General features: G+C 47.7%; 1 protein-coding gene across 1 annotated transcript in view; it reads right to left on the bottom strand.

The window, feature by feature from the left end:
• The window catches only part of ZNF654 (zinc finger protein 654), a 78,974-nt gene extending 77,124 nt beyond the window's left edge, over positions 1-1,850 (bottom strand). The window contains exon 1 of the mRNA XM_082244848.1: positions 1,687-1,850. Coding sequence (XP_082100974.1) covers positions 1,687-1,818 — 132 coding nt within the window. The 5' untranslated portion in view covers positions 1,819-1,850. The remainder of the gene's footprint in view (positions 1-1,686) is intronic.
• Positions 1,851-13,226: the final 11,376 nt, after the last annotated feature.

The raw sequence follows: 13,226 nt of genomic DNA on the forward strand, positions 1-13,226 counted from the left end.
GGCAGGGCACTATGTAGTGGAGGAGGGGGGAGGCAGGGCACTATGTAGTGGAGGGGGGAAGACAGGGCACTATGTAGTGGAGGGGGGGGGGGGGAGGCAGAGCACTATGTAGTGGAGGGGGGAGGCAGGGCACTATGTAGTGGAGGGGGGGAGGCAGGGCACTATGTAGTGGAGGGGGGGAGGCAGGGCACTATGTAGCAGAGGGGGGGAGGCAGGGCACTATGTAGCAGAGGGGGGGGAGAGAGGCAGGGCACTATGTAGCAGGGGGGGGGGCAGGCAGGGCACTATGTAGTGGAGGGGGGGGGGGGGAGAGGCAGGCAGGGCACTATGTAATGGAGGAGGGGGAGGCAGGGCACTATGTAGCAGGGGGGGGGGGGGCAGGCAGGGCACTATGTAGTGGAGGAGGGGGGAGGCAGGGCACTATGTAGTGGAGGGGGGGAGGCAGAGCACTATGTAGCAGGGGGGGGGGCAGGCAGGGCACTATGTAGTGGAGGGGGGGGAGGCAGGGCACTATGTAGTGGAGGGGGGAAGACAGGGCACTATGTAGTGGAGGGGGGGGGGAGGCAGGGCACTATGTAGTGGAGGGGGGGAGGCAGGGCACTATGTAGTGGAGGGGGGGAGGCAGGGCACTATGTAGTGGAGGGGGGAGGCAGGGCACTATGTAGTGGAGGGGGGGGGAGGCAGGGCACTATGTAGTGGAGGAGGGGGGAGGCAGGGCACTATGTAGTGGAGGGGGGAAGACAGGGCACTATGTAGTGGAGGGGGGGGAGGCAGAGCACTATGTAGTGGAGGGGGGGGAGGCAGAGCACTATGTAGTGGAGGGGGGAGGCAGGGCACTATGTAGTGGAGGGGGGGAGGCAGGGCACTATGTAGTGGAGGGGGGGAGGCAGGGCACTATGTAGCAGAGGGGGGGAGGCAGGGCACTATGTAGTGGAGGGGGGGGAGAGAGGCAGGGCACTATGTAGCAGGGGGGGGGCAGGCAGGGCACTATGTAGTGGAGGGGGGGGGGAGAGGCAGGCAGGGCACTATGTAATGGAGGAGGGGGAGGCAGGGCACTATGTAGCAGGGGGGGGGGGCAGGCAGGGCACTATGTAGTGGAGGGGGGGGAGGCAGAGCACTATGTAGTGGAGGGGGGAGGCAGGGCACTATGTAGTGGAGGGGGGGAGGCAGGGCACTATGTAGTGGAGGGGGGGAGGCAGGGCACTATGTAGCAGAGGGGGGGAGGCAGGGCACTATGTAGTGGAGGGGGGGGGAGAGAGGCAGGGCACTATGTAGTGGAGGGGGGGGGAGAGAGGCAGGGCACTATGTAGCAGGGGGGGGGAGAGGCAGGCAGGGCACTATGTAATGGAGGAGGGGGAGGCAGGGCACTATGTAGCAGGGGGGGGGGGGCAGGCAGGGCACTATGTAGTGGAGGGGGGGGGGAGAGGCAGGCAGGGCACTATGTAGTGGAGGAGGGGGAGGCAGGGCACTATGTAGCAGGGGGGGGGGGCAGGCAGGGCACTATGTAGTGGAGGGGGGGAGGCAGAGCACTATGTAGCAGGGGGGGGGGGCAGGCAGGGCACTATGTAGTGGAGGGGGGAGGCAGGGCACTATGTAACCCAGTGTAGGCAGTGAGCAGACTCAGGCCATTCCCCGGCGCACAGTCTCTGTGTACTCCGCTCTCTCTGCAGTCTGCGCTCCTCTCACCTCACAGAATCGGCGGCAGTATTCCCGGCAGCGCTGCTCGCCCACTTGTATCCCTCTCAGCTCCTCGTCTACTATGGCTTCCAGCTCCTCCACCAGCCTCTCCGACTCCTGATCACTCTCGTCTTCCGCCATGCCGCTGTCTCCGACCTGCGCGTACTGCTACAGCCGGGCAACCGCCCCCTCCCCTTCCTGCCCCGCCTACTCTCCAACATGATAGGACGAAAAGCACGTCAATCCATGAGAAACCTGCTGGGAGGGGCGTATAAATAACTCCAAGCGTTCGGTTCCTTGCAGCTGATTGGACGCCCGCTATATCCGTCAACACTCAGTCTCCGGAAGAGGTGACGTAGCAGGCTGCCCCCCATTCATTGGTTGGGTTCCAATCTGTCATTAATAGCAGTGAGAATGGACTGTCATAAAGTGGGCGGGGCGGTTATGATCATTAATGAGGAGTGATGGTTTGCGGGCGCTGTGTCAGAGTGTCAGACAGGTGACACCTGTGTGTGACATGGGGGGGAGAGTGAAGGTGTAATCTGATCTCTCTAGGGGGGTCACCTGGAGGATTCCATATTAATAACACCGGGCTAATCTGAGACTTCCTCGGGGATCCGAACTGTGTACGAGGTGTCAGGATGTTCCCTGGGTGCACATTCCCTAATAACTCCTCCACCTGTGTTTACCATGTCAGGGGAGTCCTAGAATAGACATCCAGGGGGAGGAGCCATACTGGGAGAACAAAGAAAGACTCCAGGAGAATTCCTTTATAGATGGAGCTCCCACCCGCTTATATTTACACTTTGTTCACACCGACGTGAATGGGCCCCATTCACACCTCCGCGTTTTGTAGCTTAAGCTTCATAATGCCGGAGGAGAAAAAAATCAATGATTCTCTATGAAGATGGCTCACATCTCCCTACAAGTCACCTAAAGCTGGAAAAAGTTCTGGAGCTTTTTTTGTAGCTCAAATTAGGCAGATTTTCACATTTTTATTCCCATAGAAATTGACTGAAATGTGTCATTTAGCGCATTTTTGTGCACATTTGCCCGGTTTTCTGCTCAAAAAAAAAAAAAAAAACACAGTAATATTATATGAATAAATAAATGTAAAATAAATACACAACTAACTAAAAATCATCATGAATATATAAAATAAATTAATAATATGTAAAATGACATAAAGAAATAACAATTAAACCCAAGCTTAACCACTTGCCGCCCGCCCACATTCAAATGACTCGCCCGCGGGGGGCGCAGTGCGGCGATCGTGGCCACGCTGTGTTCCTAGGACATGGCTCGACCCTGATCTTGGTAAAGAGCCAATGACTTGGCTCTTTACCCATGTGATCGGCTGTGTCCAATCACAGTCGGTCACATGTAAAGTGCCGTTTCACGGTGACAGTGTGAGGCGAGGAGGGCCGATCAACGGCTCCTCCTCAAAGGGGAGTGACAGGTAATCGGGGCACTGATCATCAGTGCCCTGATTACAGTAATGTAAAAAAAACAGTGCCCATCAGTGCAGTGCCAATAGTGCTTCCAGTCAGTGCCTGGTCATCTGTGCTGCCCATCAGTGCCACCTCTCACCTGCCTTTCAGTGCCCATCAGTGTTGCCTATCAGTGCTGCCTATCTGTGCTCATCAGTGCCAACTATCAGTGCCAAACAGTGCGGCATATTAGTACCTCCTCATCAGTGCCACCTCATCAGTGCCCATAAGTGCCACCTCATCAGTGTCCATAAGTGCCACCTCATCAGTGCCCATAAGTGCAACCTATCAGTGCCGCCTCATTAGTGCACATCAGTGAAGGAGAAAAATTAGTTATTTTCATAATTTATTGACAGAAAATAAGAAAAACTTTTTTTTTTCAAAATTTTCTGTCTGTTTTCTTTTTTTTTTTTTGTAAGAAATAAAAAACTAAGCAGTAAATTAATACCACCAAAAGAAAGCTCTATTTGTGTGAAAGAAATGATAAAAATTTCATATGGGTACAGTGTAGCATGACCGCACAATTGTCATTCAAAATGTGGCAGCGCTGAAAGCGGAAAATTGGCCTGGGTAGGAAAGGGCACTGTATTGAAGTGGTTAAAGTAGTTGTAAACTCTGTTACGCCACTTGTACCTACAGGTAAGCCTATAATAAGGCACTGTGAATATCTCCTAAACTTGACATCTAAACGTGACGTCATTGGCGTGTGCGCTCTGAAGGTTCGTCTTACTGTGGCAGAGCTTCAGAGCCCATGTCATAAATGGCGGCCCTCACAAGCATGCGGCTCTAGGTACTCATAGTATGAGAGCCCGCGAACCCATTAAAAACATTGGGGAAGATGTCCACTGTCTCAGTGTGTGCTGGAATCGCTGGAAAGGTTTTGTTCTAAGGTAAGTACTTCATAATGCGCTAGTATGCGATGCATACTAGCTCATTATGCCGTTTTCTTACAGGTTTGTATTTTTTTCTGGAGTTTATACCTCTTTAACAAATATATATTAAATACATTATTATTAATAATAATCATAAACACCCAAACCGGAACAAAAAAATATTAATAATAATATTTATTTATTTTGTGGTGTTTAGGTATTTATTTTTATATATATTTTTTTGTTATAATTTTTTTTTGTTATATATATTTTTTTGTTATAATTTTTTGTTATAATTTTTATTTTTTTTAAGGCTCCTTTAACACGGCTTTGAGCCCAGGGGACTCCGTTTTGCTCAGTGGGGATCGATCCGCCGATCCCCGCTGAGCAAGCAGATGACAGGTCCATCTCCGCTTACTTTGCAAAGACAGAGCTGTCAGTTCCCCGCTCTCCTCTATGGGAGATCGGGTGAAAATGGACCGCCTGTCCGTTCTCATCCGATCCTATCAGATCCGTTCCTCCAGACGGATCGAAAATAGGGTTTCCATCCATCCGGATTTCACGGACAGGATCAGATCGGATAGCAGCAGGTGTCAGAGGACATGTCACCACTGACATCCACTGCTCTAAAGGGGTGTATGGAGCAACCAATCCGGTCCGCCTGAAAAACTGACAGGCAGACCTGATCGGAAAGCCCGTGTGAAAGGGGCCTAAGGGTTTTACAAGAGAGCCGACCATTGGCTCTACAAAACGCATGCAGCTGCAGGCATCATTCCGGTGATTTGGTAAGAAGTTATTAGGAATTAATGGCACGCCCATGCATCTGATAAACAACAGCATGTTCCTTTCTTGACTGTGCGTGAGTTCCTGGCATGCAATAGTGTGAACTTAGCCTAAAGCCTGGTGAAAAATTGTCTGTTTTTTTTTTTTAGCTTGCTAGTCTCATATCAAAAATGAATAGGCCACTAAATATACAAAAAATCACGTATGACAATACAACTTCCTATCGTGTAATCGGAAGTGATAGTGTACATGTGACCCCTCTTCTAGCCACGCCTACAGCGATACACGATCGTAGTTGTTTAGGTCTCATCCCCATACACATACAAGGTGCGAAATTATGTTAACAAAAATTGCTAATTGGTTTCATGCTAGCAGGAATTGACTATAAAAATACACAATTGAGCGCCGAATTGCTTTACAAATGTAACCTATTCCCGCCGGCTGTATATATATATATATGTGGCCTCTTGGCGGATGAGGTTTATTGCCGTGAGGCCGCAGCCTACATGTAAAACAATTTTGTGCTGTGAGCACGCGCAGTGCGCACTCCCAGCACAGGTACTGGTGTGAACTGTAACGCTTCCGATGCCCTTTTGTGATTGGGAGCTTTCCCATCATGTGACAGCCAATCACAGCAGTCACATGACCGGAATGCCTGCCTCTGCTTCCGGCCATTTAGAACTCTTAAAGGGCCAGGAAGGCATTCAGTGAGAAAGGGTTAAAGTGGAGCTTCACCCAAAAGGGGAAGTTCTGCATTTCCTCCTCCCCCTTAACATTTGAGACATCATTTTTTTTGGGAGGGAAGTGGGTACCTGGTTTTGACAGCTACTCATTACACCACCCCACTTCCGGCCAGATTGCCATGGTGATCTGAGCGGACGTTCAGCCCTCCCTCCTTCCCCGCTGCCTTCTGGAACATGTCACAGGTCCCAGAAAGCTTCTGGATCAATCAGATAGCGCAGTGCGGCTCACAAATGCGCAGTGAGCAGTCAGCTATGAAGCCTCAAGCAGTAAGAATAACAGTGCCAGGGACCGAAGCCCGGTGAAGCCAGCCAGGTGAGGACAACGCTGGATCCTGGGACAGGTGAGTATCCTGTTATTTATAAAAAACAAATAATACTGCGCTAATAACCTCATGAGATGAAAGGCGAGCAGCCAGGACAACAGAAGACAATCTGTACAAAATCGAAGTGTAGCACCCTCCTAGATAGGTGCTAGGTAAAGCATTTGTTTTGCTCCATCTGCTTATCAGGGGAGCCTGATCTGTTATTTATGCCTGTTACATGTCCAGGTGTGATTCACTTGTTCTGAGGGAGTGTTCCCACTGTATCCAATAGGGGAGCCTGTAGGACAGTGGAGGAAACCCAGCCAGTAACACACAGGCTTTTGTGGCAGTCCCAGTGGGAGGGCACCACCGCAGTGTATCCTGGGATTGACCATAAAAGCTGAGGGCACATGTGACAGGGCATCTTTGGCAGGAAGCAGAGTCCCAGGAGGAGGGTGATGTCTGTCTCTCCTTCTGTATGCTGAGGAAAGTGGTCACAGGCAGTCGGCCTGGTGAGCCAGGTGTGGAGCTGAGCCATAAAGATCCTGGAGAAACTGACAGTGGATCTGAGGGCAGAGCTACCTGGGAAAAACAGTGTCGGTGAGTACCAGGGGGCTTGCCAAGGGGTCTGCCCAGGAAGGGGACCACTCCAGTAAGGTCAGTGGATGGAAGGTCAGCGCACACAGTTAGAGAGAAAGGGGGTGCCAAGTAGAACCCTAAAGAGAAATTTACCAAGTAGTTTGCCTTTCAATTACTTCACTTCAGTGGCAGGGTGAAGCAGCGGCCTTGCCGCATTCAACATAGCTAGAAGTTCTCAAGATTATGCATAGTTTACCAAGTTGGAGTATCCCACTCATCCCTTCTCCCATCCCATCATAAAATAAAAACAACAAAAAACAAATCCCCTGGACTGTTTACTGACTGAGCCGAGAATATAAAGTACTAAGAATTCACAAGTTGTTGCTATGGGTAACCCAGGGGAACCCGCTTTCAGCAGCTCCCATGGGGGTAGTGCTACAGAAGCAAATAGTGAGGCGCTATTATATCTAAGATATCTCTAGTGACAGAAATAAATGTGCATAAAATCGTTGTTTTTCTCATATCAAAAACGAATAGGCCACTACAGTAAAGATACGTAAATTCACATATGACAATACAACTTCCCGTGTGCATAACTATGTTCTAAAGTGTAATCGGAAGTGATGTAATGTACATGTGACCCCTCTTCTACCCATGTCTACAGCGGGAACAACTCTATAAGGAATTCACCGAGTCACAATAGGACATGGATAAACTTTTCTCCAATTATCCACCTGAACGCCTGCTGCAGTTTTACGTTGGTACTTTGACATTAAATACCGGAGTTATGACAGCAGATAGCTACTATTTTTTGAAACTGTGGGTGGTCCGCTTTAACATAAGGGTAGTCCCAGCGGCAGATTCGCCACGGGATCACCCTTATGGGCAGCGGGAGAGGTGGCCCCTCCCGAGCTTCCCGGTCATTTCCCTGCTTAACGGACCCGCCGGTAGTGGGGAAAATGATACGGTCTGTTGCAAGATGGCCCTCACTCGACTCTATGGCCTTGGAGGACCAAAGCGACGTCATACGTCGCTTCCTAGCAACCAATTTAAAGAGACCATTTTTTTTCCAAGATGAAAAAAAAAATACTTTTTCTTTGTGTAGATGTGAGATCTGAGGACTTTTTGACCCCAGATCTCACATTAAAGAGGTCCCGTCATGTTTATTTCTATTACAAGGGATGTTTCTTTATTTTGTTTTAAACTAGAACATTTTTCACTCATGTTGCTTCAGAATAAAAGCTGGGAGAGCAATTATTATGCCTCACCCACCTATGGGAGCGTGACAGACATCAAACAGTTGAAGTCTAAAGCAAACAACGGTTTTAAAATATTTAAATGTAATTGGCTTAAGAAGAGGTCACATGGACGTAACTGACTTGGCACGAGCTACTAGCACCTATTTAAAAAAAAAAAATTGTGCAATAGCTGGCAGTCGGCGGTCAGTAACAGAGAAAGAAGCTAAACACCGTCCTGCCCTTGTTGTGGTCCTTATTGTGTGACATCCGTCCCTTTCTGCAGAAAGAGGACAGTTTCTGGTTAATGGTTATAACTTGAGATTTAATGGCTGAGTTATAGATATAGATTTTAGATATTTGTCTGTAAAGATATATGTAGCACCCTCCTAGGTAGGTGCTAGGAAAAAGAAAAGTTTGCTCTGCCTGCTTCACAGGGGAGCCTGCTCTGTAGTTATGCCTGTTGCATGTGTCCAGTGGGTGATTCATCTGGTCTGAGGGAGTGTCCCCACTGTATCCAATAGGGGACCCTGTTGGACAATGGAGGAAACCCAGCCAGTGACACACAGGCTTTTGTGGCTGTACCGGTGGGTTGGCACAAGAGTGGTGCAACCTGGGATATGTCATAAAAGCCAGGGGCACATGTGACAGAGTGTCTTTGGGTGGGAAGCCAGGTCCCAGGAGGAGGGTGACGGCTGTCTCTCTTCCTGTCTGCATGGAAGGTGGTCACAGGCAGTCGGCCTAGGTAGTCAGAGTGTGGTGCTGAGCCAAGAGGTCCAGGAAGCTGACAAGTGGAGTTGGAAGCAGAGTGGCCTTGGGAAAAACAGTGTCTGTGAGTACCAGGGAGCTTGCCAGGGGTCTGCCTAGGAAGGGGACCACTCCAGTAGGGTGTCAGTGGACAGAAGGTTAGCGCACACAATCAGTGAAAAGGGGGGTGCCAAGTTAGACCCTGAAAAGTAACCTAAATGAGAGTATACACTCTTTACCTTCACTTCAGTGGCAAGGTGAAGCAGCAGCCTTGCCGCATTCTACAGTCAGTTGTCCTCAGGAATTGTGCATAGTGTATAATGTTGGAGTATCCCACTCATCCCTTCTCCCATCCAAGTTCCAATAACAACACAAAAAAAAACAAATCCCCTGGACTGTTTATTGTCTGAGCCAAGTATTTAAAGAGATAAGTTTCTACAGACTGTTGCTTGGTAACCCAGGGGAATCCCAAGAAGTGTAATTCTCAGCAGCTCCCTAGGGGGCAGTGCTACATATATAATATTTTTGGTTTTGTGTAAAATATTTGGTCAAGAAGACTGTTTTATGTGTGTTATGAAATTGGATTATAAGATCAAATAAATAATTTTATTGCCCATAATAAAGGGCCGTGAACAATTTCGATCCATTAAAAGAGTGTGGAGTGTTTTTATTATCGTTACCCGCTTAGCGACCGCCCCACATACATATACTGCTGTAGTGCGGCCGCTCTGTGTCCAATCACAGTGGGAGCGGGAAGTGTCAGATCACGTAGTAAGTAAGTGCCCAATTTTTGCACAATTTGTTTTTAAAATAGGTGCCAGTAGCTTGTGCCAAGTCAGTTACGTCCATGTGACCTCTTCTTAAAGCGGAGTTCCACCCTAGTTATACATTTTTTTATAAAAATACCCCCGGGACAGTCAGGGCTAGCACATTCCACAATGGCTAGCCTCTGATCTGTCCCGGGTTGCACTTACCTTTCAGGAGAAATACTTACCTTGAAATTGTCTTCTCCAGCGCTGCCATCTCAGGTGTGGGCAGCTTGAAGCCAGCGCGATCCTCTTCCGCGTCCTCTTCGGTCCTCTTCCTCCTTCTTCGGTCCCACGATGCACTGCACCGGCCCCGACGTCACTTCCGGGTCGCGCGCGTCATCCCTCCACAGCTTCTGGGCATGCCCAGAAGCTGTTTAGAAGGGAATGACGCCCGCGCCCCGGAACTGACGTCAGGGCCGGTGCGGGCGCAATGATTCCTGGGAGCGATGACGTTCAGCTCCCAGGAATCATTGCAAAAGCCAGGAAGTGACGAATCGCCGTGGCCGCCGAGGGGAGGAAGAAGGAAGTAAGGTGAGTATATTTTCTCTAAAAGGTAAGTGAAAAAAAAAAAAAATTGCGATTATCCATTTGTTTTTCAGGTGACCGGGAGCGAGAAGATGGAGGTAAGTATAAATTTCGGGTGGAACTCCGCTTTAAGCCAATTCAATTTTAAAACCGTTGTTTGCTGTAGACTTCAACTGTTTCATGTCTGTCACGCTCCCATAGGTGTGATTGGACACAGCGGAAGCCAATCAGCAGGTCAGGCGGGCACGATGTCCACCGGGACCTGGCGATCATTCAGGAGAAAGGCAGAACAGTGGTCTGCCTATGTAAACAAGGCAGACCGCCGTTCTGTGAGAGGGTAATTGTACTCATTCTGTCTTCCTGCTAAGCAGGGACATGGATCATTTCATTCCCTCAGTCAAATCACATCCCCCACAGTTAGTAAGCACTCCCAGGGAACACATTTAACATCCCTGATGTTATCCCTTCCTTTGCCAGTGTTATTAGTACAGTAACAGTGCAAATTGTTTTAGCACTGATCACTGTATTGGTGTTACTGGTCCACAAAAAGTATTAAAAGAATTTTGGTTAGGTGTCTGATTTGTCCGCCGCAATATGGCAGTCCCGCTATAAGTCATTGATCGCCGCCATTACTAGTAAAAAAAATTAAAAATCAAAATATACCATAGTTTGAAGACGCTATAACCTTTGCGCAAACCAATCAATATACATGTATTGGGATTTTTTTTTTACCAAAAATTTGTAACAGAATACATATTGGCCTAAATTGTTGAAGAAATGTGATTTTCTTTTACATTTTTTTTTATTGTGTATGCTTTATAGCAAAAAGTAAAAATTATTTTTTTTTTTCAAAATTGTCGTTTTTTTTTTTTCTTTTTTTTGTATATAGTGCAAAAAATAAATAACGCAGAGGTGATCAAATACCACCAAAATAAAGCTTTTTTTGTGGGAAAAAAGGACATACATTTAATTTTGGTAAATTGTCACACGACTGTGCAACTGTCAGTTAAAGTAACGCAGTGTCGTATCGCAAAAAAAATGGCCTGGTCATGAAAGGGGGTATAAACCTTCCGGAGCTGAAGTGGTAATTGGTTATTGTTGAAGTGTGTTATTATATGGATAAATTGGGTGCTGTCTACAATTTCAAACTTTCCTCTGAACTGTTGTGATCAGATGTCAGACGCGATGTACTAACGATTCGATTATTGAATGATAAGCTCTGAAAGCCGTTATTTTCATCCAATTTTATCATCGTGTGTACTAGGTATTAGTGTGCCTTCATTCACAGAGCAAACTCCCTCTAGTGAAATGTTATAATTTACTGTATTTCCATTCCTTAGTTCAGGTAAGAACATTGCCATACTGATACATTGTATACTTAGAACCTACTGGCCAGAGCAGAGTTCCCCTCTTTGTTATTTTGTATCGCCAGCCTGTGCTTTTTTTTTAAGGCCCTGTTCACATATTGGCATCCGTTACCACGGTTGATATAGATTTTTCAGGGGGGGGGGGGGAGCCTAGCAAAGGTGCCTGCACAGAGCTTGTGCTAGGCGCTCCAGGGATCAGCTAGCTGTATGGAGTGAGCGACCTATTCCTGGAGACAGCCGAGGATGCTGCTAGAGACTGTCGGGGAGGCACAGGAGTGAGAGCACCAGGGAGCCATAGTAGTAACACAAGAGCCATCACCAGAGAGCCCGTTCTTGGTGGAGAGAGAGCTGAGATAGGGGATTAGTGGGGGCGGGGCAGCATGCCGATCCGAGGCGGTCCCCCCCTGGCGGAGGAGGGAGACCCGGTGGTGATCGGCTAGATCCGATGGTGATCAGCTGAGCTTGGCGAGGCTTGAAAGCATGGAGGCTTGTGGCTTTAGAGGAGGTCGGAGAAGCGATGTTTGGCCAAAATCGGAGGGTTTCGGCTGGACTCGGCGGAGTCCGGTAAAAGCCGAGAGTAAGCAGACAAAGGCCGAGGAGAGGCAGCAGCGGAAGCTGCAGGGACAAAGCAGGATATTGGAAATTGAAAGGAGTATCTCACAAGAAGGAAGAAAAAAAAGTAACTACTGAGCATTAAAGGAAAGAGGAGCGTCCCCCTATCCTCTTTTTTTTTTTTTTTTGGGGCACAGACTTTTTGATCTTTTTGAATTATTATTTGCGTCTGCTAATTGACTTGAGTAAACTACTGATATGAAGCGGACGCCCTCCTGGTAGGAGACAGTCTCACTACTAAGATAGGGGAAACCTGAGACTACAAAATTGGAAAATTACACACAGGATTGGGGGAAAATCAGGAAGATGGGGTGGCACGGCTAAATCACCTAGAGTAAGTGATAGCCCTGGGACTATAAGGAAATGCATGACTCAGGAGGGGACTATGGACAGGCCTGTCTCAAAAAACCAACAGGGGGCACAGGGGAAACAGACAACAGGGAGTAATAACAACACCTAAGAAAAGATTACAGGGGAGAAAATGACACACATTGGCATCCCGGATCGTGGGCAGAATCTCAGCGATTCTGCCCATGATCCTGAATCTTGGCAAATCGCGAGATTTCCTTTCCAATGGCACCGTAATTGCTGTGCAATTTTTCCGCGATTGCCACCCAAAGAATTGCGGTAAAATCGCGGGACGCCTAGCGCTCAAAATAAGTACTTGTACTTCTTTTGGGCAAGAGGTGTCTCATGATTCTTTTTTGCATGATTTTACTGTGATTCGTCAAGGGGCAATCGCAGCAAAATTAACGGGAATCGCGTGGGCGCCCCGGGATTTGTAATGATTCGGGAGCCGGGACGCCAATATGTGAATGGAGCCTAAATGAATTGACTTTAATGATTGATCTTCTCTGTTTTTTTTTTTTTTATGGTACATGCCTTAAATTCAATATTTTACTTGGAGGAATTGAATTGGAGAAAGGCGTTTAGGAGAGCTGGGCAAATGTCCTGTGCGCATAGGACCTAAAGAGTTTACAGTAGAACTATAGGCAAAATGATTTTTTTTTTTTTTTTTGGGATAAATAAGGAAAGGTTATATCCCCTGTCAGATTCCAGTATTAGATGTGTGTCCAGAAGGTAATGAAAATGTTATTTTAAAAATGATTTTAATAAAAATTTTTACAATTGAACATTCAGGGGACAGTCTTCTTCAAAGTATGCTCCTTGTGAGTGTACACAACACTCCCAGCGATTTTTCCATTCTTCATAGCGTCCCTGGAAGTCTTCAAATGGGATGGCATTCAGAGCCTGTGTAATGGCTCTTTGGACGTTATCCACACTACCAAAATGTAGTCCTTTAAAACCCTTCCTTATCTTGGGAAATATGAAAAAGTCACAAGGAGTCAAGTCGGGGCTGTAGGTTGGATGGGGAAGCACCGTGATGTGCTTTTCAGCCAAAAACTCTCTGACAGCCAAAGCACTGTGACTCTGTGCGTTGTCATGATAAAGGATCCAAGTTGAACCATTCTCAGGAAGCACACG

Source organism: Pelophylax lessonae, assembly GCF_965119305.1.
Source record: "Pelophylax lessonae genome assembly, chromosome: 2".
Classification (NCBI taxonomy): domain Eukaryota; kingdom Metazoa; phylum Chordata; class Amphibia; order Anura; family Ranidae; genus Pelophylax; species Pelophylax lessonae.